At 38.6% G+C, this 22,574-nt stretch overlaps 1 protein-coding gene across 4 annotated transcripts in view; it reads right to left on the bottom strand.

Moving 5' to 3' along the window:
• Positions 1–678: 678 nt before the first annotated feature.
• The window catches only part of LIPC (lipase C, hepatic type), a 62,951-nt gene continuing 41,055 nt past the window's right edge, over positions 679–22,574 (bottom strand). For 2 of the 4 annotated variants that reach the window (XM_074549447.1, XM_074549448.1), the window contains exons 3-10: positions 16,015–16,202; positions 14,244–14,423; positions 11,742–11,859; positions 9,887–10,120; positions 8,332–8,574; positions 4,886–5,006; positions 3,996–4,214; positions 679–1,815 (exon numbers count right to left, since the gene is read on the bottom strand). In XM_074549447.1, coding sequence (XP_074405548.1) covers positions 1,710–1,815; positions 3,996–4,214; positions 4,886–5,006; positions 8,332–8,574; positions 9,887–10,120; positions 11,742–11,859; positions 14,244–14,423; positions 16,015–16,202 — 1,409 coding nt within the window. In that variant the 3' untranslated portion in view covers positions 679–1,709. The remainder of the gene's footprint in view (positions 1,816–3,995; positions 4,215–4,885; positions 5,007–8,331; positions 8,575–9,886; positions 10,121–11,741; positions 11,860–14,243; positions 14,424–16,014; positions 16,203–22,574) is intronic. The other 2 variants (XM_074549449.1, XM_074549450.1) reach the window with 1 other exon arrangement.

The following is a 22,574-nucleotide window of genomic DNA, read 5'->3' as shown; positions in this document are numbered from 1 at the left end:
TAAAGTAATTATGATGCAAAATTTAAATATTCAAGGTAGAAACCTGAAGCATGAAATTAATCACTTAAATTGTAATTTTTGACACAGAAGGTGGAAATACTTTTGTGTTCAAAAAACCAGTTTGCTTCATTGAATAGAAGCTTTCAAAGCACAAACCTTTGTTTTCACTGAGGAGCAAGGATCCTTTTGCATGGAATCTGTATTTAAATAGATAAATATTTATCTAATCATGATGCTACTCCTAGGAGCCATTTTAAATATTGGAACAGCCTCTGACATGTACACCTCAGGATGGACAACAACTCTCATTTGAGATCTAAGTATGCTTCAGTTCCTGTTGTAGTTTGTGAGCCTTTCTGACTGAGCATTCCTGTTTGTTTAAAGGGATGGTAGTTCTTGAAAACAGCTTGTAAAAAGAGTTAATATTCTGAAGGGTTGGCAGAGATACCTGCATTCCAGATCTGATCACTGTTCACTGCGTGCAGGATCTGCTCAGCTTCTTCATTTGTCGGGCAATCTAAATAAATCCCACTTTATTCCTGATAACATCTGGATATTTTGATTAAAAATTCCCTGCAATATCTTGGTATTAAAAAATATGCTTTGCTTCAAGTCTTAGCACTTTCTTGCACATTTTTTTACCACTTAGAGAACATTTAACACAAACTACATTCAAAATTCAGAGTTCAAGAAACCTTAATTTTTAATTAATCTTGTGCTCAACATTAAAGTGACAAATGAATACATATACATTGATTTCTGTTTCAGTATGCACAAACCATAGAATAAAAGCAATCTGAGACAATAATGTTCCTTTCCGTTGTTTATATTCTGACAGAGGAAACAAGGGAATTGTATATGTTTGACCTTATAAAGTTTGTTTTTATGCTCTGAAATTGTTTGAAGGTTTAGCCATTTTAATTTATTCTGGCAGTTTCAAGTCATGCCAAAATCTGGTATACAGAGATTTAGAATCTAAAAATCTCAGACCTTACCTGAATGGCTAAATATGATTTAAGTGCAAAAAATTAACTGAACTTAGTTGTGCTAGAATTTTGTGTAGAACACTAAGCATCATTCAAATAATTAAATTGCTAGTAATTTAAATCAGTTCTTTAATTAAAATAGTTAAATAGCAAAGCATTTTCAGAGAATAAGGTTTATTATAGAATTTTTAGATGATACTATTATTGGGGTTTTCATATGGTTATTACAGCTTAAACATTTTCTGTTTTTATATCTATTTGGTCATATTTTCTTTTATGATCTATTTAATTCTCCCTTCATTAGGAAATCATTTAGCAAGGTTTTAACTGATAGTCGTAGCTATTAATACTTCAATGTATTCACCATGAAATTAATTCCTTTATTCCCCTTATATCCAACAAAATTAAGTTTTTCAAAGGCTTATGATGATGATTTTGTCAAATAATATTTTTATTTCTGGTGAGCAGATGTTTTTTTCAGATTTTAAACAGTTGAAAATTGACAGTTGCCTTGATGAAGCTGCTCACTGATGATTTTCAGAGTATGCTCCTAGATGAACAAAGAGCATATTTCAGTTCACTCAGATGACAAAAACTAAATATCTTAATGTATTTTTTACCATCTCTGAAACTGCTAGGATATTTGACTGTTAATTTTTAGAACATTTTACTAGATGTATCATATTTTGAATATTTTGGTGAGAAGTTGCCTTCTTGTCTTGCTCATTTTCTGTTTTGGGTCTGGAAGAGATCTTCACAGCTCACAAATATCTTCTCTTGGGATGGATGAAGGTGAATATTGTCAGTGCTTTGGGGGCAAAATGTGTATCTGGAAAGAAAAGACAGCATGCGAGTACAATGTTGGTTAGAAAGTTTAACATCAGAGTTTCCCATTCTTTAGGCAGTTCTTTAGCCTGTCTTTTACAGGAGGGCAGCTTTCTGTTTTATAGGCTTGTGAGGAAAGAGTTGTATCTGCCTGCCAGGCACAGGGACAGAGAGCAGAGCAGCAGGCAGCCCCTGGGCACTGAGGGCATTGTGCTGTGTCTCGCTGGTGTCACTGTGGGTGTTGGCACAGCACCCCCTCACAGGCACAGGGCGTTCCTGGTGTCAGGGGGCATTGCTCCAGCTCGCTGTTCCCAGCATGCTTGCCCTGTCCGGGCTGCTGGAATGCTGCTATTTAGCTGGGAGGTTGCTAAAAACCAGCTATGTAGGATGCTAACATCAGCAGCTGCATATGCTACACAACTATTTGAAAGCAAATGTTGGAATGGGGTATTTTATTGCTCATAATGGTCTTTGTTAACTGCTTTTTAAGTTTATGCTGTTAAATCTCTACAAGTCTTTGCCATTAAATGCCACATAGGAACTTTCATCATGTACAAAGATCACAAAAATCTAGAGGTAGAGATACTATGTGTTACTATCTCTAACATAGGGATACAGATATGTGTATAACAATAAAATACTGTCAGTTGTTCAAATGCTTGAGAAAACACAAGAGAAATCAAAATTTCATGTTTACGACCTTTTCTAATTATTGGATTTCCAAAGTTGCTAATTCTGCAGTACACAATGTTTGGTATTCTGAGGAAGGCAGAACTCTACATACCCTTTTTTCTCTGAAGAAAATACTTTTCCTTGAGTGTTCTTTGTTTCTCCTTTTAGAACCACCTAATAATCTTTCATTCCTCCCCTAAACATTAATGCAGTATTTCAGTGATAACTAAATGTCACTGCCCAGATTGCAAAGAACAAAACCCAGCACATAATCAGTGTTCACTAAAAGCTTGGCACAAACTGCTTCCACTTGCAGCAAAAAAAGCTTCTAAGGAGCATTAGATACCTGAAGCTACCAGCATTATTTTTTGTCAGTATAAGAGCCCCCTTCACTTAATAATTTCCTAGATAAGGAAAGTAGTACATCAGCAGTAATTAGCTTGTGCCAGGTTACTGGCACAGCTGCATTGGATAAGACCTTCCTGGACAGGAAAATGACTTCTCACCTTCATACCTTTTATTTCAAATTACAGGAACCTGCACCTAAACAGAGCTCCCTAGTTTGCAATGTATGCTTTGCTTTAATTTGCTTTCAATACTGATTTTGGGTCGTGGCTTTTAAAATAGCAGGAAATGTTGAGAAATTCCTTTGATTTTTATGGCAGGAGCACATGCCAAGTGCCAGGTTAGGAAAACACCTCAAAAATACATTTTTAGGAGGATACAACCTAGGAGAATATGATCCTTCCTCTGCCCCCCAGCACACACAGATTGTCTTATGAAATGCCTCTTTCAATTGTCTAATTTGTTTTTTGTGTCAATATTAAGGAGATGCAGCTCTGCCAGTAAGAGCTGTTCTGCAGGAAGTCTGCACCAGTTGTGGTGGTAAGAAAGGGAATGTACCCAGGAAAAATTGCCTTCTAGGACTGAGCCTCAGTTAAAGGTAAGGTGCTTTTCTCATTAACCTTAATTAAACTGCACAATTAAAATTCCTCCAAGGATTAAAGCAGTGAGAAATATTATGATTTTTTTATTCTGTCTTCTGGCTGAAATTTCTCTGCATGAGTAGGCAGTTTCAAATGTGTTAGCATTTCTGTATGTAGAGAACAAGGCTGCTCAGATGTGGTGATCCAGTTTCAAAGCAATAAACAGGGGAAAGAAGAACACTAAAAATAATCAGAGGACTGTGTAGTACAGCACATGATCCTTCTAATGAGTATTTTCAAGAATGGTGAAGCTGAGTTTCTCTTGGAAGTAAGTATTGAAAGTCAAATAATTCAGATTTTGCATATTTTTTTTGTAAGCAGGAATCTGAATATTCACGATGTTAATGTTGAAATCATTATTTATCTTGCACAGTATCTTGTTTCATTGAAATTTCATATGGTCCTTATGGAGTGAGGTAATTACATTCATTGGTGTGACTGCTGAGGCTTGGCTGCTTGTGTTTGAACTGGGATAACCTGGGTGCCAAACACCTGTGGAGTTACTGAGTGCTCTCATTACACTTACTTTTGCTGTGTTTCCCCTGCTTTCACTCTTATTTCCTTCACTATAAGTCCTGGTCGACGAGTGCCCTTTGTCCATGGTATTATGGTTTGAAATGTGTCCCAGATATTTCCCCAAAGTGGAGGTAATTCCCATTTGAACTTGATCATTATGATGTCACCAATATCATTGTCCAGGGTGATGAGAAATGAGTAGGTTTTATTCCCAGTAATACTTTCAACTCTATGGAAAACAAGATGAGAATAATGTTGTCTTAATTATTATGAATTAAAGTAACAAAACAGCATTTTTTTTCCTGTGAAAACCAGAGAAATAACTATGTTTTCTTCTTAATGTCTCGAGGATGTTCTTCCTCCAGGTGCAAAAAAGTGATGAAATATGACAGCATGGTAGGAAAGAAGCAGAAGTAGCAGAAGCTTGAACAGCTGACAAAGCAGTAGTGGTTTCTGACAGCAAAAGGTGTCCCATAATAGCATCTATGTTACAACTTCTGCCTGCTGGAGCAAATGCACATACACACACTCTTGCCTTTGCTTTCATTAATACAAATAGTGTTCATCATGATAAATATCCAAAATTCTTTATCTTAATTACAGCTGATTTTTTCATTTGTGTTTTAATTGATTATACCTCCCTGTCTTAGCCATGGGATGGACCAAAGTAAGTGGACAGAAAAATTTCCAAATTTACTGTTTGTATTCCAACAATTTTTTTCTGCATAAACTGCATCATCATTGTAAGAACTTGTGACTTTCAGGGAGAATGAGTGAAGGGAGTACAATTTCCAGTTCATGTTCACTTAGCTGCACTAAACCATTTCCCTCATAGCATGATTATCAATGTGGTATATTACAAATTGTCACATGCACAATTGCATGGGGTACAATACTCACAGTGGGATGTGCAGGTTTTTAGCATCTGCCTTAGTCCCTGTCAGAGACATGGTGAAAGCTGGGTCTATGGGCTTGCCTTGGATTTCATTGATGATGTGGATCTTGAACTGATAATGATACACTGTAGGAAGGAAGAATTGGCAAAAAGTGGAAAAATTAATGGTCAAATAATCAATAGTTTTCTTAGGTGAAAGAATTTTGCCTTTCAGAGCAGAAAGTTGATGGTTATTTAATTTTACTTTTCAACCTAATTTGTTGAAATTAAAACATTGTCATTTTTCCTGGTTGTTGCTGTGCTGTGCTATGTAATCTGTTAGCATTTGTGGTCCTGTTGCTTTATTTAAAGGATGGAGAAAAAGGTAATCAGTGTTGAGTTTCTTTTTGGGATAAAACATTCCTCCATGGGAAATATTTCAGCTTTTCTGGAGTTTAGTTGTCAGAATTTCTGGCAAGTCCTCTTATCTAGTGACCAGGCAAATCCTTGTGACTGGGCATGACTAGAGATGTATGATACAGATCAAAGACCTTATGAATGTGGTCAGGCTGTTACTCTGATCAACTGGAAAATTGCCCTGCAAAACAGATGACTCACAAACTTTCCTTGACTGCTTAATGATATGTTGTGCTTTACACACGTCTGTTAACAATGTCATTAATGCTTCAAGGTCTGGGGAGTTTCTAGAACACTGTTTAGGAAAGTCTGAACTGAATATTGTTAGCATAAAAATGCCTAAGAAGTCATCAGTTTGATATTTTTAAAATTATGAAAAAGAAAACCCCAACAACATAGATTTCAAGTATGTGCATACAGATACTGTCAGCTACATTTGAATGTCCAGAACTCTTCTATCTGGTCATTCTTCCAGCAACTTTCTAGACAAAACTGATAGATTTTGATATGAAGGAACATTATTGCATACTAGTTTTTGAGTGGAGACTCTCTACTCACTTCAGTCTTCACTACATCTGAGAATGGCTCCCCACACCACTAATGGAATCATATTTTCATGCACATGCACAGATAGGGGTTTTTTGTGCAGCTAAAAGTATTTGCTGGAACAGCTATATCCTTTCATTATTTTACAGTTGTTGTGTTAGTGAACAATGTATTTTCTTTTGAAAATGTATCCCTCAGTAGAAAACAAAATGGCTGATTCTGTGCCACAAACCTGATGAGGACCAAGGCAGAGAGGGTTGTTTACAGATCACTTTATAACTAATCTGTCTTTCTCTGGGTTTTCTTGCTAAAAACTGATTTTTCAGTATATGATCAGACACAACCTAAGGTTTTGCTGTGATTATGGTGCTTACTTTAAGGAAAAATCATATAAAAACTCAGAGTCCCATCACAGCTTTATAATAAATGTTAATTTCCTTGAAACAGACTGGGGGTTTTCTTTGAGCTGGACTGATGTATGCTCCAGAATATAATGTCATTAGCTTGAAAATTAAATGTTAGATTTTGTTAAGACACAGAGAACTGTGGTGTGTAATGTTGAGTTTCCCAAATTTCTTCTATTTATGCTTCTCACATGATCTTCAAATTTTTTTTTTTTAAAGCATTACAAAGATGACTTTGTAAGCATCTTCCCACAGTTGCTGCTTTGTTGGGGAACTTTTGTGAAAGGAGATCATTGTCTGGGGTACTTTATCCACATATGTGCCAAGGATGGGTTTTTATGGAAAACCAGTTCTAAGCATAAAAATGCAACATGTTTAATTGCAATCTAAGCCAATAGGACAGAGATATTTTACCCCAAACTGAAACCAGCTCCATATCCAGAGAGGAACACAACACAGTGATCTCCGTGTCCAGGTGTGCGAGCAGCAGGCAGTGCATCCCCAGAGCCTGTCCCTGTCATTCCCTGCTTCTGGTGAGGACCTAGCTCTGACTGTGATGGAGCAAGATAACTTCAGAAACTAGACACAGCCTCTGGAGTTTTAAAATCTACTCCAAGTATCTTACTGAGCCATTTTAAACAGTATTTAGAAGAAATTCAGCATGTTCAGCTGCTGTGAATATCATTCAGGGCTCTGTAGATCCCTCTGGAGTCATCACTGAATATTTCACAGCTGTGCTAGTGGAAGACTTCCAAAATTATTTTAAAAGTACCTGAATTTTTGGTTTGGTTTTGTGGTTGTTTTTGTTTTGTTTTTTTTTTTTCTTTTTTGGGGCTTTTTTTTGTTGTTGTTGTTTGTTTTGGTTTGGTTTGGTTTTTTTTTTTTTGTTTTGAATCTATGATAATGCATCCGAGTAACCGGGCACTGTGGGGAGACCAGCTATATAATGCAAGCGGCCTTTTAAAGCCTTTCACCTCATCCCTTCACTGTTGCTGCCCGGGCGCACGAACATGGGAAGCGCTCCCCAAGCCCAGGGCCCAGGGCGAGGGCCAGGCGGGGGCAGAGCCCTGCGGCAGGAGGGAGGCTCCGGCCCGACACAGCCCGGCAGCCGCTGCGGGGGTGCGGGACTGCCGTGGCCGCGCTGTGCCGGGGCTGTGGAGAGAGTGTGGCGGGCTGTGGTGAGGCTGTGCCGGGGACAGGCAGCGCCTCAGCCGGAGCGGAGCCTCCTCCGTGTGTGTGCCCTGTGCCTCGGCCCGCGCCCGCCCGGCTGCTCCCCACACGCCTCATGGCAGCCGGGGAAGGAGGTGGTGAGGGGCAGAGCCGGGCGGCGGGACGCTGTCGCCCCTGCACCCACAGCCCCTCAGGAAAGGACTGTCCCACATCGTCCTGCTTGTTCCCACTTTTAAAAGTACGTCAACCTTTCCAGTGGCGAGGGAACGTCTGCTCAACAGCAGCAGTGGGCTCTGGCGGCTGAGTGCAACGGAGAATGGTAGGAAGGCCCTGCGCCCCCTGGCAGGCCATGGCCCCTCTGTCTGATCGTACAGCCAAAAATGCTCACTGACTCGGTAAAGTAACGTGGTAGAGCTAAAGCCAGAGTGCCAGTCTTAGTTTTAGTGCTACAGTTCAGCCACGTAAAAGTCCATGCTATTCTGTTCTCTGTCCATTGTTTGGAAAGTAGTAATTTATATGTCATTTCATAGTCTAATTGCGGATAAAATTTGGGCAAACGCAGAACGTTTATAGGCCTCCCAGAGTAATTATGCAGCTTTTTTTGGCTTGGCCGTGTGCCTGCATATGCTAGAATAAACCTGCACAGTCCAGTTGTAGGAAAATCCTGCAGATCAGGACCCTGGGCATCTGCGAGCCCTCAGCTCCACACTCGCCTGGGGCTAGCAGGCAGTGTGCTTTTTCCCACAGAAATATGAGAGCCAGGGTCTGGATGAAAGGGCATCAAGATAGCCTACTGGGACTCTCAGTTGTCTCAGCAAATTGATTATTCTCACAGATTTTATAAGCTTTAATGAATGAGTATATAGGATCACAAAGCTTAGGCTCAGACTTCTACTTTGTGATCAATCTGGACACTAAAAAGTATTCCCACAAACCTTTGAAGGGCATATGCGCTCTTGTTTTCAGAAAGAGTCGTCTGCTTTTGGGCAGCCTTTCCTCCCTGATGTTGTAGCCCAGGGTGTTACAGCGGTTCTTCTTGCAGCTGAGGCACAGCCCTTTGTTGAAGGTGTTGATGTCGTTGCACCAGTACGCTGTGCTTTGCTTGTCCTTGTGCAGCAGAGAGTCGATGAACAAGTGAACTGACCTCTCATGGGCACATTTCACAGTTTGAGTGATGCCTGAAAAAAATGCAACAAAATTTTACATGCCCTTGGTTTTTTTGTTTACCATTTCAACTGCAGAGTAGTACTGTAGCCAGCTATAAACTATAAACATATGATATTGTTTCCCCCCACACACACCCTTTGCATCATGGTTTTGCCTTAGAAATCATACACAGTTTTTAAGATCATTCAAAAATAAAATGGCTGAACTTGCATGATAATAAATAATTTTCTCTTAAACTTCTCTAGCCCTGATTGTATCAGACTGTAAATATGAACCTTGATTTCAGTGTTCTGGTTGTTTTTGTCAATACAACCTGAGTTGATGTGCAGTCTTTCAGATCATGCCACATTAAAGACAGCAGTCTCATTTGGAATGGCTGAACACTATTGGATTTGGATGCTTAGGCAGCAATATTTTGTCCCTATTAGACTGACACCTATGTTGAATTGAACTTTTCTTGCAGTTGCTGCTTGGAAAAAAGGAGGAAAAATTTTATTAAACTCAATAAAAGTATTAAATAGGCCTGCATTATGAGAAGTATATTCTTAAAATGTTATCAAATTGCAAAAATTGTTTTGTGCAAATAGGATGTTTTATGTCTGTGTTGATTAGCTTTGAGCTGATGCTTGGTTTCACGTTTGTCATGATTTATCTTCTAACAAGTAATGCCCAGATTTAGGCATTGCATGAGGATGATTGAGAAGTGCTTCTGCAATGTCATTGCTGGGTGAGCAGGGCTCTTGGAGGGTTTTCAGCCAGCACTTTTGGTTGTCACTGCACATTGGGACCTTTTTCAGTATCTTGCATCAGTTTCTCTATAGGTTTATGTTTAGGTACATTGATAACAAGCTTCTATAAATAAAAGCTAGCCTGGAACACTGGCACTCAGGTCCTGGAGAGAGCATCATCTGTGCCACTGAAGGACGTGGAGTTGGAAAAGGTGAGCTATGGAGGTGAGTAGTACAGACCTGTGTTTCATTTGATTTGATATAATTAATGGCACACTAGACAATCTGGCTTAATTAGAATAAATTGTCTCATCTCTTCTACTGTTGAAACAAATACCATTAAATTATTCAGAGGTGCTTGACAGCAGGATGCTCATGGCCTCATTTTCAGGAGTGCTAGGCAGCTCAATTCCTTGCTGGAGTCAGTAAAACCAATATGAACTCATGACACGTAAAAATCAGATAATTAATCTCTAAACAGAAAATACCTTGCATATAAGGGTGATAATGATAATCCTTAGATGCTGTTTAAGAGCACCAGACAGGCTCAGTCCAGCTGCCCTGGTGGCTCCCACTGGGTGCCATTGGTGCTTACCAGCAATCCCCAGCTGTGCAATGTGGTTGTACACGTGCAGGATGTGACAGCCAGGCTGGAAGGTGCCTCCATTGGGATAAAAGTCAAAATGAGCCACAGGCTGCTTGATGCCAACACTGAGGCCCATGTGCTGTTTGGTGAAGGTATGAATTGCATCCACAAAGTTTGCATCATCTGGAGATAATCGGTCTGTGGGTGACATTCCCTCAAACAGGGGCCCAGCAGGGTCAAGGCCTGCAACAAATGCAAATAATCCCATTGTCATATAGTGCACAAGGAATATTCTACTGCTGTAAGTCTGGGATAAATGTCTGAAAACAGGCAGCACCTGGTGCTTTACAAGGTCTTTCCCTGATGGAAACAATAACAACACTTGTTCCACAGAGGGTTACACCTAAAGCAAACACAGGCCCTGGAACAAACACTAACTGGGACCTGCTCAAGGACACAGCTCAGAGACAGACGTGTTTGTCAGAGACAAACTGTGCTGCTGCCGGTGGCACTTGAGGGACCTTGACATAATTTTGTTCTTTCAAACTCTAGAGGTTGTGTGTTTCAGAGGTCCTTTGGAAGACACCAGTCCTGCAGCAAGATTGACTTTTAGCCCACATGTGGGACCTAAAACCTTATAAAGCTCCAATTATTGTTTAAAAACCCTGTATGCCTGCTAGATTTTATTTATAATAATTCTTCAGCTTAAAAAATCTTCAAGGCAGATTATTACAGTATTCCGAGAAATAATACTCCACTTAGGGAGTCTTGCTGATTTTTGTTTTCTGGAGTTTTTGCATGGTGGTCTTCTTGGTTGGGAATTGATTCAGGAAGAGAACTTTGTGCTTAGTTTAAAGCTGCACTCAGCTTTGAGGACAAGCTTCTAAATTTTATATTCTTCAGTTGGTATTGTGGAATAATATATAGTTGCATAGATATAACCAGACAAGACTAGTAACACAGGCAGCAAGTAAAATGTCTTTTCTGATAACTTAGTTGATGTAGGTCTTGTGTAAAATGCACTTCTGCTTTCATTTTGTTTGGGTTTTTTAAGCTGTCACTGTGTATTAGATGAGGTACTGTATATAGTGTATCAATACACTATATACATATAGATATAAATATATATGTGTATATATATATGTATATATATGTATATAGTATATATATATTTTTATATATATAAATGTATTTTCATTACACTCATAATTAGTACAGTTACAAAACATTACAGAAGGTTCAGAATGTCGCTAGGTAATCAAGTTTTAGGGTTAACTTTGCTTACTTTAAGCATCTACTAGGGGTACTCTGATGATATGCTTGTTGTAAAGTGTAATCCAGAATTCTCATTTTTGCCACACAAGAACTGTTTTGAATTCACTATATGGGCACTGTCCCACAATTGAAAGCTCAAGCACAGTCAGACAATTTCCTTAATATATTTTTTAAGTTACTCACTAATAATGAGCAGTATTTGAATGACTTTGGGTCAAGACAGTGGCCAAAGATCCAGGATTAGTGGCTAACATTTAGTTTAAGGTGTTAGTGGGAATGGATAAGAGACAAGTTTAAGCAACCAGCAGCTTGAGGCTTTGGTTTATTATTTCTAGTCCCCATGCTTGTGTATTCTGTATGCCATAATCAGACTGAGGTAGGAAAGATCAAAGATAGAAATGCTATGAGACCAAATCTTCAAAAATATTTTCATTAAGTTTCTAAATCTAATTTCTAAACCAATGAGATGAAGCTTCTAAACTCTGCTGAATATTGCTATTCAGCAGCTAATTGTCAATATGACACTGATATGTCAAATATCTTCATAACTTGATTCAGTTGACTGTTAGTTTTTTTAAAGGTCTTTTACCTGTAATTCTTCCAATCTTTTTTGTACCATTGATAAAACTTCCAGCAAATCCTGAAACATGAGCCCCCAGGCTGTATCCAATTAGATGAGCATTGCTTCTGGAAAATTGAACAGATTCCTGGAAGATAGTGGCACCTTGATTTAGATGAAGAAATGTGAAAAGTAAACAGTGAAATATCTATTACATGTTAGGAATACTGGGAATTACAGCTCAAGGAATTTGTATGTTGATGGTGGTCAAACGAGGTGCATGAATCATTCAGTAAATTCCTGTTGGAATGTTATTCCTTGATTCTTTTTCATGCAGCAGGAAAATGCCACACATTTGGGCACTGCCTCTTATCTTCTATGCACAGGAAAACCATCAACACAGTGGAATTTTTCTTGTTTGTTGTCAGTCATTTGATGCAGGTGTTCACTGCCTTTTGTCAGCAGCATTTGGCTTTCCTATTATTATAAAATGGATATTTCTTCTTTAACTTCAGGGTAAAATAATCCCCTACAAAAGTGTCTTTTTTTTTTTTTTGCCTGAGATACCATCACAAGTCAAACTAAAGGGATCAAAATATTGATCAGGCATGTTAAATGATACAGCAGTGATATTCCTTGTACAAAGATGTGTGTCTGATTTGTAACAAACCTATTGAAGCAGAATTGGCCTTCTTTCTACCCAATCAATGGTACATCTTGAGCATTTCACCTGAGCTGCAAGGTTTAAAGTTTATCTGACTTGTAAAGAAAAATGTGGCATATTTTGCTTACAGGAAAGGCAAACCTCACTTTCAATTTCTTTGTGAATGTTGCCTCTCTCAGTGGAGTGGCTGTGCAGTCTCAATAGCAATCTCTTCTGAAGATGAAGTGAAACTTGGCAGACTTCTTGTGTGAGAGAGACAGCTCTTAGAAATCACAAGATCTGACCAATTTTCTTGTCAGATGATACTGAAATGGATGCTGTTGAGGCTGTTACTGATCATGCCCTATACTTGAAATAAGAGCACTAATGTTTACTTATTGTTTGTTCCTTATTCTTTATTAAAATGTTGTGTGGCACTGCAGGTTTTGTTACGCCCATTGAGAATCTTTGAAATAATTTTCTGCCTGTAAGCAGACAGAAGCATAGCAGAAAAATAATGGTGGGAATTGGAATGAAGGGGGTTTGACTGTTAAACTCTGGAGGGGTGCTTCTCAATGTGAGGAACATTTACTGGTTGGAGACACTCAATGCTGTGAAAATTTATGGTATATTTAAATTCTGGAACACATCACAGCAAAAGAGTAACCACCTACAATACTGGAGCAAGGAGTAATTTATTCAAGCCTTGGTTTGTTCGTTGACACTGGGAAATCACTGAATGTCTTTATTGTTGACAATGTGGTATGTCCTCCTGGGAACTGATCAAAGTCCACCATTTGATTAATTCAATAATTAAACAGATGCCAAAAATTACTTTAGGCTCCAGCACGTTAAACTATATTTGACCAAGAGCTGAAATTTCTTCTAATATCACAATGAAAAATAGGGACTCTGACTTTGCTGCTTCCTCTTTTGTTCCTCTTGTCCCTAACTGGGTGTGGTATCTGACAGCTCCTTCTAGCCCTGCTGTTCCTGCTTAGGCCTTTAATGGTATTTGCTCCAAACCTTTCAGCCTTACAGTAAATTTCTCTTCCACCTTAGGCCTCACCATATTTAAAGTAATGTACTCAAAAATTCATTGTCAGGTATAGAAGCATAATTTCATTTCAAATTAAGTACTTAATGTTAGAGATTGATACAATAAGAGTTGCTTAGAGTTCCTGGTTTTTATGAGTGATTCTCAGTCTACTGTTTGCTTTCTGCCTTTTCTTAAATTGTGCTGGAGACCGGTGATCCTGTGCAGACTCTGCTGCAGCCTTTTCAGCCCAGCCATGGCCCTGCTGCCATTAGCAGGAGTTTTGGTAAATAGTCACTGCATTAGTGTGGCTCTGTACTCACTGCTGCCTCCATGTCATTGGCTCTGTGAAGCATGTCCGTCCTCTTGAAAGTCTCCCTTTACATTCTGGGTCTCTAAGCCATTATTTTGTCCTAATCTTTGGGAAACTGCAGCAAAAATCAGACACAGTGTCGGGATTGAATTCTGCATTAAAAGCAGAAGTTGAGCACAGATAACAAACTCATTTTCCTGTACTTATGTCTTGCAAATGGTGATGTCTGCCTGTTTTCTACATATGGAACAGTGTCAGCTGCCCACACACATGCTATGGAAAAGTCAAAGTAGCAGGAAACGATCTCACCTCTAAAGAAATATAAAAATATTTTCATAAACAAGTCCACTTGCTTTGACCTCCTGCATGATGAGAGTTTCACAGAGTCATATGAAAGTTTATAGAAGAAAAACATGCACTTCGTTAGAGAAATGTGAGTGATGGAAAGGAAAGCATTAGCAAGCCCAGTGCTTCAGAAAGGTTGTGGAAGTGTAAAACCAAACATCTTTTCCAGGGAACGTGTTGGTGCGGCGTTCTCACCTCCAGCCACTGCAGGAAGCGCGCGATCTCGTGTCCCGTGGTGCGCGTGTTCCGCACGGCAATGGGATAGTGCTGGTGAGCCAGGGTCAGCCAGTCTGCAATGATCACGTTCATCGGCTCAGGGTGGGACTTCAGAGCTGCTGCCATTTTCCAAATCCAGCTTTCCAATATCCCATCCACCTGTTACAGTTGGGAAAAAACCCCAAACAATAAGAAAACCATTGTTATGGGAAAGCAGTCTCTGCCAAATATTTCTTGTGAAAAACATGAAACAAAAAACACAGTATGAACAGGGAGAGATTAATGCTGATAACTAGAGTTTAGGAGCCCCAGCCTGCTTCAGTGCTGAGAATCTGTAGGTTTTGTTGGACCAAAAAAAAAAAAGGAGTAATATAATAAGGGTATAATAGTGTGTGTTTTTTAATAGGATCTCGTATAAATGAAAATTATGTCCCCAAATACTTTAACTCATCCAGAGATAACTGGTTAATAGGTACTGGTTAAAAATACTAGTTAAAAGACAGACATAAATGCCCAGGAAATGTCTGATTTCATTCAAGAACAGCTATCCCTTTAAGTATAAGCTAAAAAAATAGGAGAAGGGAAGCTGGAGGATTGCAGACCAGCAAGCATTTGTCATCTCTAGCCATTCCATATGGAGAGCTTCTTGTTTTGAGTCATTCCTTTTTGAATAGCTGGTTACAATTTTCTTGCATCAAAGCATGTTTCTGATTTTATGGACTAGAATTATTATTTAATCTGTCAGATTTAATTGTTATTCTATTTCCTCAATTGATAAAATAGCCTTATCTCTTCTAATGTATTAGAATTTGGGAGTCTCAGGTCTGGGTTTCCACACACACTCCTCTAAGGATCCAACACCTCTGCAAATTAAGTTAATGTGAATGATGGATTTCACTGGCAGCAGCTTCAGGCCCTTGGTTTGAGGAGGATGTAGCTTTTGAACTAATCTAATTTTTTTGCAAGGGAGTTTAATTTTTTTTTACTAAGGGAGTTAAATGTATCTGTCTCATTTGTTAAGGGAGTTACGTGCATCACAGGGGGCGTTCAAAGTTCCTCTGCATATTTGCAGATGTGCAAGAAAGATCCATTGTGCCACCTTAGGTGATTGCATTGGTGCTATGAGCATTTAAGGATCTGTTAAAATTACTTTTTTTCTTATCCTGCCTTTTCTTTTGTTTCTTTTCCAACTGAGAAGCCGATGAATTGTCACTCTTACTATTGGCATGCTTTTGAGAAAGATTTTTTATGGTGAATTGGTTTTTTACAGTTTAGCTGGCAGCAGTTCAGTGATAATTGATGTTGAAGGCTTTGCTTCCAACAGAAGGGGCTTGTGGAGAAGTTCTTTTTAAAGGTGTATCTGTGAGAAAGATATGGGGATATTGTGGCCACTTTTCAAGAAGTCTGTAAATATCTGCCAGTGAACATATCAGAGAAAGGATACTGATGTTCTGCTCTCCAGGGCATAGCACATTAATTCAGCTACTTGTTCAAGCTCTGCTGGCTTTAAACCAGGGCTGAATTTAATCCTTGGCATGGGAGTCTCATGTGAAAAATTGCTTGTAGACCATTCCTTCAGAATCTGTCAGGAATATGCACTTTGTATTTTTTCTAGCCATGATAGGTACCAGTGAAATCTATCATCTTTGTATCACGACCTTATTTCTGAAGTTGCTTCTGTAGCATAATGAGAAGGAAAGTATATCAAATCAGATGTAGCAAGAATTGAAAATAAAGTGTGAGCTCATACCGACCAGCCATGGACTATCATCACCAGAGGAAGAGAGGCATTGAAATGGCATTTGTCAAGAGTCTCCAGCTGATTAACAAAAATCTGGCAGCTGCCTCCAGCTCTGTCTGTATAGAGTCGAAATCTGGTTTCGAAGTTTTGCTGATCTTTCTTTCCTCTAGTGAGTTCACTCCATGATCTCAGTGCCTCTGAAATGAAATTTGTGACCACAGCCATAATAGGAAGGAATTGAAAATCTGGAGCAGTTACTAGTGCAACACAGTTTGTCAAACAGTAAATGGGTGAGCTTGGAACTCCTCCTGTGTGTAATTGTTGCTTGTTCCAGTGGGCCTAAGCTGTACATTTTGGGCCAAAAGAGTGATCTCTTTCAAAGTCTGAGATGGTCTAGATGTGCCTCTGAGTCCCTCTATGTGAACAAGAACAGTTACACAGGAATGGGGATCTGATTGCTGCAGGCCCTTGCAATGCACAAGGATTGTACGGTCACAGTACAGGTGTTACCACTTGACCATGGAGTCGTGCACAGACAGGGGCATTCAGAGGCTCTTATCTCTGCAGAGCATTTCTACTAATGTGCCAGTCATTGCTGAGCAAGCATCATTACACTAAAATAACATTTTGTTCAGGGCTATAACTGCTTAGAGACCTGGGTGACTGCTTAAAACTGTTAGACCACATCATACTTCTTTTTTTTTTCCTCTGAAAAGGCAAAACAGCATGTCTTTATTTTAGTTGTAATATTTTTGATGACTTTGTTTTTAGGTAAAATAGCTTATTCAATGTTTCATTTCAGTGTAATGACAAGACATGATAAAACAGCATATTTAATTTAAGTGTGTAGCAGTTCTGGAAGAAAACTCCTAAACTGACCTGCATTGGATGTGCACTTTTCTCTGTTTGTTGCTAATTGTTGTTCATTCCAATGGACAGGCAATGTTATGTTTCACTGCTGGGAAACATTATTGAAGAAATCTATTCAGCCTTGTACAAGAGCTGGAATTTTAAAAGCTTCAAAGTTACAGAAGGTTTGGTAGATAAAATTTGTAATTTCAGGACACTTTTAACTGCCATAGGACTAAGTCTGATCACTTCTCCCTTACAATGTCCACTTTAAAGAACTTCTGTTGGATTTTTTTTTTTCTCATGCAGAGGAACTTAGTTTCTGAAGTAAGTAATGTCAGGAAAGGGTGAATCTACATAAAGAACTGAAAATTAGAAAGAGCTTTAATGATGTTGATATTCTTATTGGCTGGTTTTCCAGCCTTTAGTGAGTAATCTCTACACAAAAGTAAGCATTGTGTTCTATTTTTAGCAGAAAAAGAAAAACAAACCAAAAAAAAGTAGCTTGGTGCCTGTTCCATTGTACACATCCTTTCTTTGTTTAACGCCTTGTTTTCATTTTCTTTTTGCTCTCTCAGTGTTTGTGCAATGCAAGGGCGCTTTGTCACTCTGTACTGTTTGTACAAAGTACAGAAAACAAGTCTGATAAAAAGCTGTTTTCTTCAGAAAGTGCTGTGGTGCTTTAATGGCTGAGTGTTGTTTTGCTGGTAAATCTGGGAGAGGGGATTAAAAACACTTCTTGAACTTCTTCTTGGCTGCCACAAGTTAGAAGTTCCTATAGGATCCGATGTGTTATTCAATAAGGAACTGCTTCAATCTGTTAATCTGTGTAATGGCTTGGAGAAGGAAACAGTGTGTGAGGTGCCAGGCTCCCACAACAGCCCCTTGCTGCAAATGTCATGGCAGTGACTCAGTGCCATGGCCGCAGGGAACTGGGAAGTTTCATAGGTCAGTTTGCAAGAACAACACAATTCAACTGCTAAAGATTTTTTCATGGTAATTACATTTAAGTGTGCAGAGATCTCTCTGAGCTCCAAAGAGTTTTGCTTTGGAAAAATACCAGGTGAGCGGGCTGCTGATTAATTTCCTTTTCCTTAGAATATCCTACTCTGACATGTATTCTCTCAGCAAAGGCACTGCAGTGTGGCCACACTGATCTGTGAGCTTCCATAAATTACCTTCCCACAGAGCAGCTCAGTAATCATGAGTGAGAAAGGCTTTTGTCAATTCTTGACACCCCAAAGTAGGTTCAGCCCTTTACCTTTACTTTGTATTAACAGTATTTCTGTGAGGTGCACTGAAGGCTGGTTTTGTAAACATTGCAATATAGCAGATTCTTGTGAAATGTTTTGGAGTTAGTTTTGGGCAGACAAACCAGAGCATTTTTATATTTGACTTGAGATGTTTTCTTATTGAAAAGTAAAATGAAGAGAGATTCCCAGTTGAACAAAATAAGCAAGTTCATCCAGCAGACTGACTTGGATTGAATCACCCCAAAAGATAAGAAGGTGTTCGTAAATATAGAATTGTGGAATTCCTTCTGAAATTTCCAGATGTGGTAGCACTGCTTTAAACTCGTTAATGAAAACTCTCCTGGAAACTGGACAAAGGTCTAGATGCTGTCCAGGGTTTGAAGCTATAAATATCCTGTGCTTTTCTGGGAGAGAGATCCACAATTGAAATACATTTATGTATTGTGTCTGCTTAGGTATAGAAATACAGCTACAAAATATCTGCTTCATAGCACAAAAATTGCCTAAACATGAGAAGTAATGAGGATGAAGTATAGTAGAAGTATCTAATGTTAAGAGTAAAATTTTAGTATTTACTAGTCATGCACTTTAAATTCATCGTACAGTACAGCATAAAAATTTTGAGTAAAATTGGCATTTCCCAGTAAGGAAAGTAGCTTTTTCACTTCAGAAAAATAATGGTCAGCATCCTTCTTCCTGTCATGGAGCTTGGGTTGAAGAGGATATTTCAGTGGTTCTCACCTAATCCTTAGACAATTGAAAAATTAATTCATTAAGTCTGAACAGAAGTTGAAATTTGGGACCAGGAGAACACCTCTGTTACTTATGTGCAAATCCCTTGGAACCATTTCCCATATACTGATACTCTCATGACAGGTGGAATTTTGATTTTAAAATATAGGCTGTCTTGCAATAGCTAAGACAGTTTTTGAGTTGTGTTTTAGGGTAGCTGTCCTGGAAGTGGGAGTTCATTTTCTTCCTATGGCGTTACATTTTTTGTTGTGATCCTGCAGTGAAATCACTTTCCTGGTGCCAACTTGCTATGTCAGAAATTCAGCAGGATTTCTGGGTCACAGCATTCTATAGCATGAGAAGTTCAATACATACACCAGGAACATGTGTTTAATACACAAAACCAGAACAATGAGAAGATAGAAATATCAGTATCTTTAGAATATTAGCACAGGAAGGCATTGCTGAGTAAAACTCACTTGCTGGGCCATGGGACAGCCCTGCAGGGCAGAGAGCTGGATAATAGATTTATTCCCTGGGAAGCAGAGCTGACCTGAGGGGGGTGGGTGCCACATGTGCAACCAGCTTGGCTGCACAAAGTCAGTCAGTTGTGGGTTTATTTACTTTTTTGTTTGGTTTTTGTTTATGAATTTTTGGTTGTGGCTATTCCAGCAAACTCTCCTTGTGAATATTTCTGCTTGGCAGCCTTCTGGTACTCAGAAAGAGACAAATGAATGTCTCAGTTTGTAGAAGGACTGTGGGGAAAATGAGAGGTCAGCAGGGCCTGGAAGGTGATTGAGCGCAAAGGAGGTAGGAAAAAAGGGAAAGGGGATACTCAAGCCTTAAGTGGGGGAATCTGCCTGGGCTGAGAATAATTAAATCTCAGGCTACCAAAGTGGCCTTTGTTCCATTCAGGGAATAGGACTAAGCATCTGAAAATCTTATTCTGAGTGGTAACTTGGCATCTAATCCCTTCAAATTTTTCTACTTCCAAGAAACCTGTGTCTTAGAAGAAATATTAGGAGAATTTTAAAGGATGTGTTCTATTTTGCTTTAATCTCCCTCTCCTCCCATTCTTCTTGTCTCCTTTCCTCTTGCCTCTCCAATATGTTCCTGTTTTTTTCCATTATGTCCTTTGATTTTTAAAAATAATTATTTTTTTAAATAATAAAATTGTTTTGTTTTACTGTTTTTGTCTGAAAGTCTTAGTTACACCAAAATAACTGAGGGGAAATCCTGTTTTTACAGCAGATAAAAACTTTTTGCTTTGACAGTCACTAGGTGTGTTCATCTAAGCAAGAGTTTGATGGTTTCACTGATATGGTATTAAAAGGCTTTGATCATTTTAAGTGTATCCTTAATTTCTCCAAACTTATCTTTTACAGTAGATGCCTGTAGATATTTCTTCTAAAACCTCTGTAGTGCACACTGTTTACAAAAGTTATTTCCATGCCAGTCTGTCCAGAAATTAGACTTTTTATCAATTACTGAATGAATTTGTTTTCAAATGAAACTCTTTAAGAGGAAGAGGAATTTACTGGGCTGTATTTTAAGTACGTTCTGTGTACAGAATGAGTCCTAGAACTTTTATTAATGCTGTCATGCAATTTTTGTTTCAATTTTCCTTGTATAGATGATCCCAGAGTATAACAATTGCCATCACCTGAGTTCACAAGGAATTTCTCAAGCACTTTTGTTTGGTGCTCTAGTACAGCTCTCTCCTAGTAAAAGGGGCCTCACAATGGTGTCCTACAAAGATTTGTCTCTGTAAGTTTGGGGTGAGCCATTATGGAAATGGGCAAATTGTTGCTGAGCTCTGCAGGCCTTTCCAGAAGTCCAGTGAAAGCTGTTACAGAAGATTCCATTTTGTGGAATACTTGATATTATCTGCACAGGACAATGCAAAGTGCTACTGAAACTATTAACAGCACAGAGAACTTCTAATAAGAGTTTAATCCCTTCTACCCATAACACCAGGTACCTTTGCACATTGTGATTCCAGTCATAGGGAAAATATGTATAAAATGATAAAAACTGCTTTTTAAAAGTCATGATGCTAAGGTCCAGTGAGTTAGATTGCTAGACATGTGATTTGTGTTTTATTCAAAGCCTTAAATCTCAATTTCAAGCGAAATAAAGCTGCCTCTTGGCAGCACTGCAAGGGCACACAGTGCTGCAATTTTAACCTATTACTGCAGTGACAGGGAGAATTCAGTTTCTGGGCCTCTGGCAGAATTTGAGGTTTGGGTGCAGAATTCCAAATTTGAGAAGAGCAGAGAAAAAAATACTTGTTTCATTTTGTTTCCTGGTAACTTCAAAGTTTGTAGGATTTCAAGGTGTTCTGGGACCAAAACTCTGGAAACCAGTAGAGGTAAATATGTATTAGAGGGCAGCAAAGTAGTGCTATGTAATAGTATAATGATGTGTTAGAATATAATATGTAAGATAATGATATAAATTACCCAGCTGTAATGGACAATTATGAACCACAGTGTGTTGTGTAAAGTGCAAACACACATAAAAAGTGTATATCTTAAAAATATATACACAGTTGTTAAATGCTGTTTATAAATACTACAATATTTACATGCTCTTGATAGAGCATGTGACATTCCCCCCATTATTACAGTATTTAATGTGAGTGAAACATTACGTTGGGCATTTGTCTTAGCAGATTCAAGTGTTTAATATTCAGAGACCATATACATAAAATATCCAATTTCTAAATCTTTGCTGTGCAGCCATGCATTGCTGAGCACTTTTTCCAGGCCCAGAGCATGGTTCTTAATGCAGATGAAGGAGATGTGAGCCAAACAGCTGCTGTAGGCTGGATAACCTTCAAAGTGCTTCAAGGCATAAGTAAACCACTAACTTTCAAGATATATTTGATTCTTTTTTTTCGAGACCATTCAGAATTGATATATCTCTGATCAGATTTTTAGGGTGTCTCTGGTTAGATCTGCTATTTCAGTTCCTGTAGTCCTAGGTATTTGAATTTTGCAACAGTATGTCACATTGAAGGAAAATTTTTATCATTCAATTTTTATTTAGATGGGCTTTTTTAGCAGTTGTACTGACATGAACCAAACTGGGAAGATTTAAGTTGCTTTCCACATTTTGAACACAAAGAAATTGATTAACAAAATCACTGTGTTCCAAAGGGAACAACAGTATGATTGTTAATGTAATTGATTTTTAGGCTACCTGAAAGCACATATAACTAAACCTATTGTGCTAAACCTATTGCCAAACAACTGGAAAAATCAGTGTATGATCTGCAAGTATTACTTGGAAATTTGGAATTCCTGTTCCAAGAAGTGTCTCCCAGTAATTTGCACTAAGCAGGAGTGAACAGCAGAATGCATGAAAGCCAGGAACAAAGGGTTCTGCAGGGGTAGAACAATCCCAGATGCTTCTGTTCATGCTGGTTTTGATCTGTGAACAGGAATTGTGAATCTCCAAGTCAGTCAAACCCTTCATGTGAACAACGTATGCCTGATGCTAAATACTACAGTTCAAGCAAAAATACCTTCTCCCCCCATTTGATTTGTTTTCCTGCTTGGGATGAGGTTTTATTTTATAACTAGCTTCCAGAGTTGGAAATACAAACTTTCTTATTTAATCAGCTGCCCTTGCTCATTCTCTTTAGACTTCCCACCTTCACAAGTTTCTGAATATCAGAAAAGAAATCATTCCCTGGAGTTTCTTTGATCTCTGCTTGTGATGTCTTGTTGA

The sequence above is a fragment of the Zonotrichia albicollis genome, chromosome 11 (genome assembly GCF_047830755.1).
Source record: "Zonotrichia albicollis isolate bZonAlb1 chromosome 11, bZonAlb1.hap1, whole genome shotgun sequence".
NCBI classification, from domain to species: domain Eukaryota; kingdom Metazoa; phylum Chordata; class Aves; order Passeriformes; family Passerellidae; genus Zonotrichia; species Zonotrichia albicollis.
Note: the sequence above shows the minus strand (reverse complement) of the source record. Positions and strands in the feature narration are given on the sequence as shown.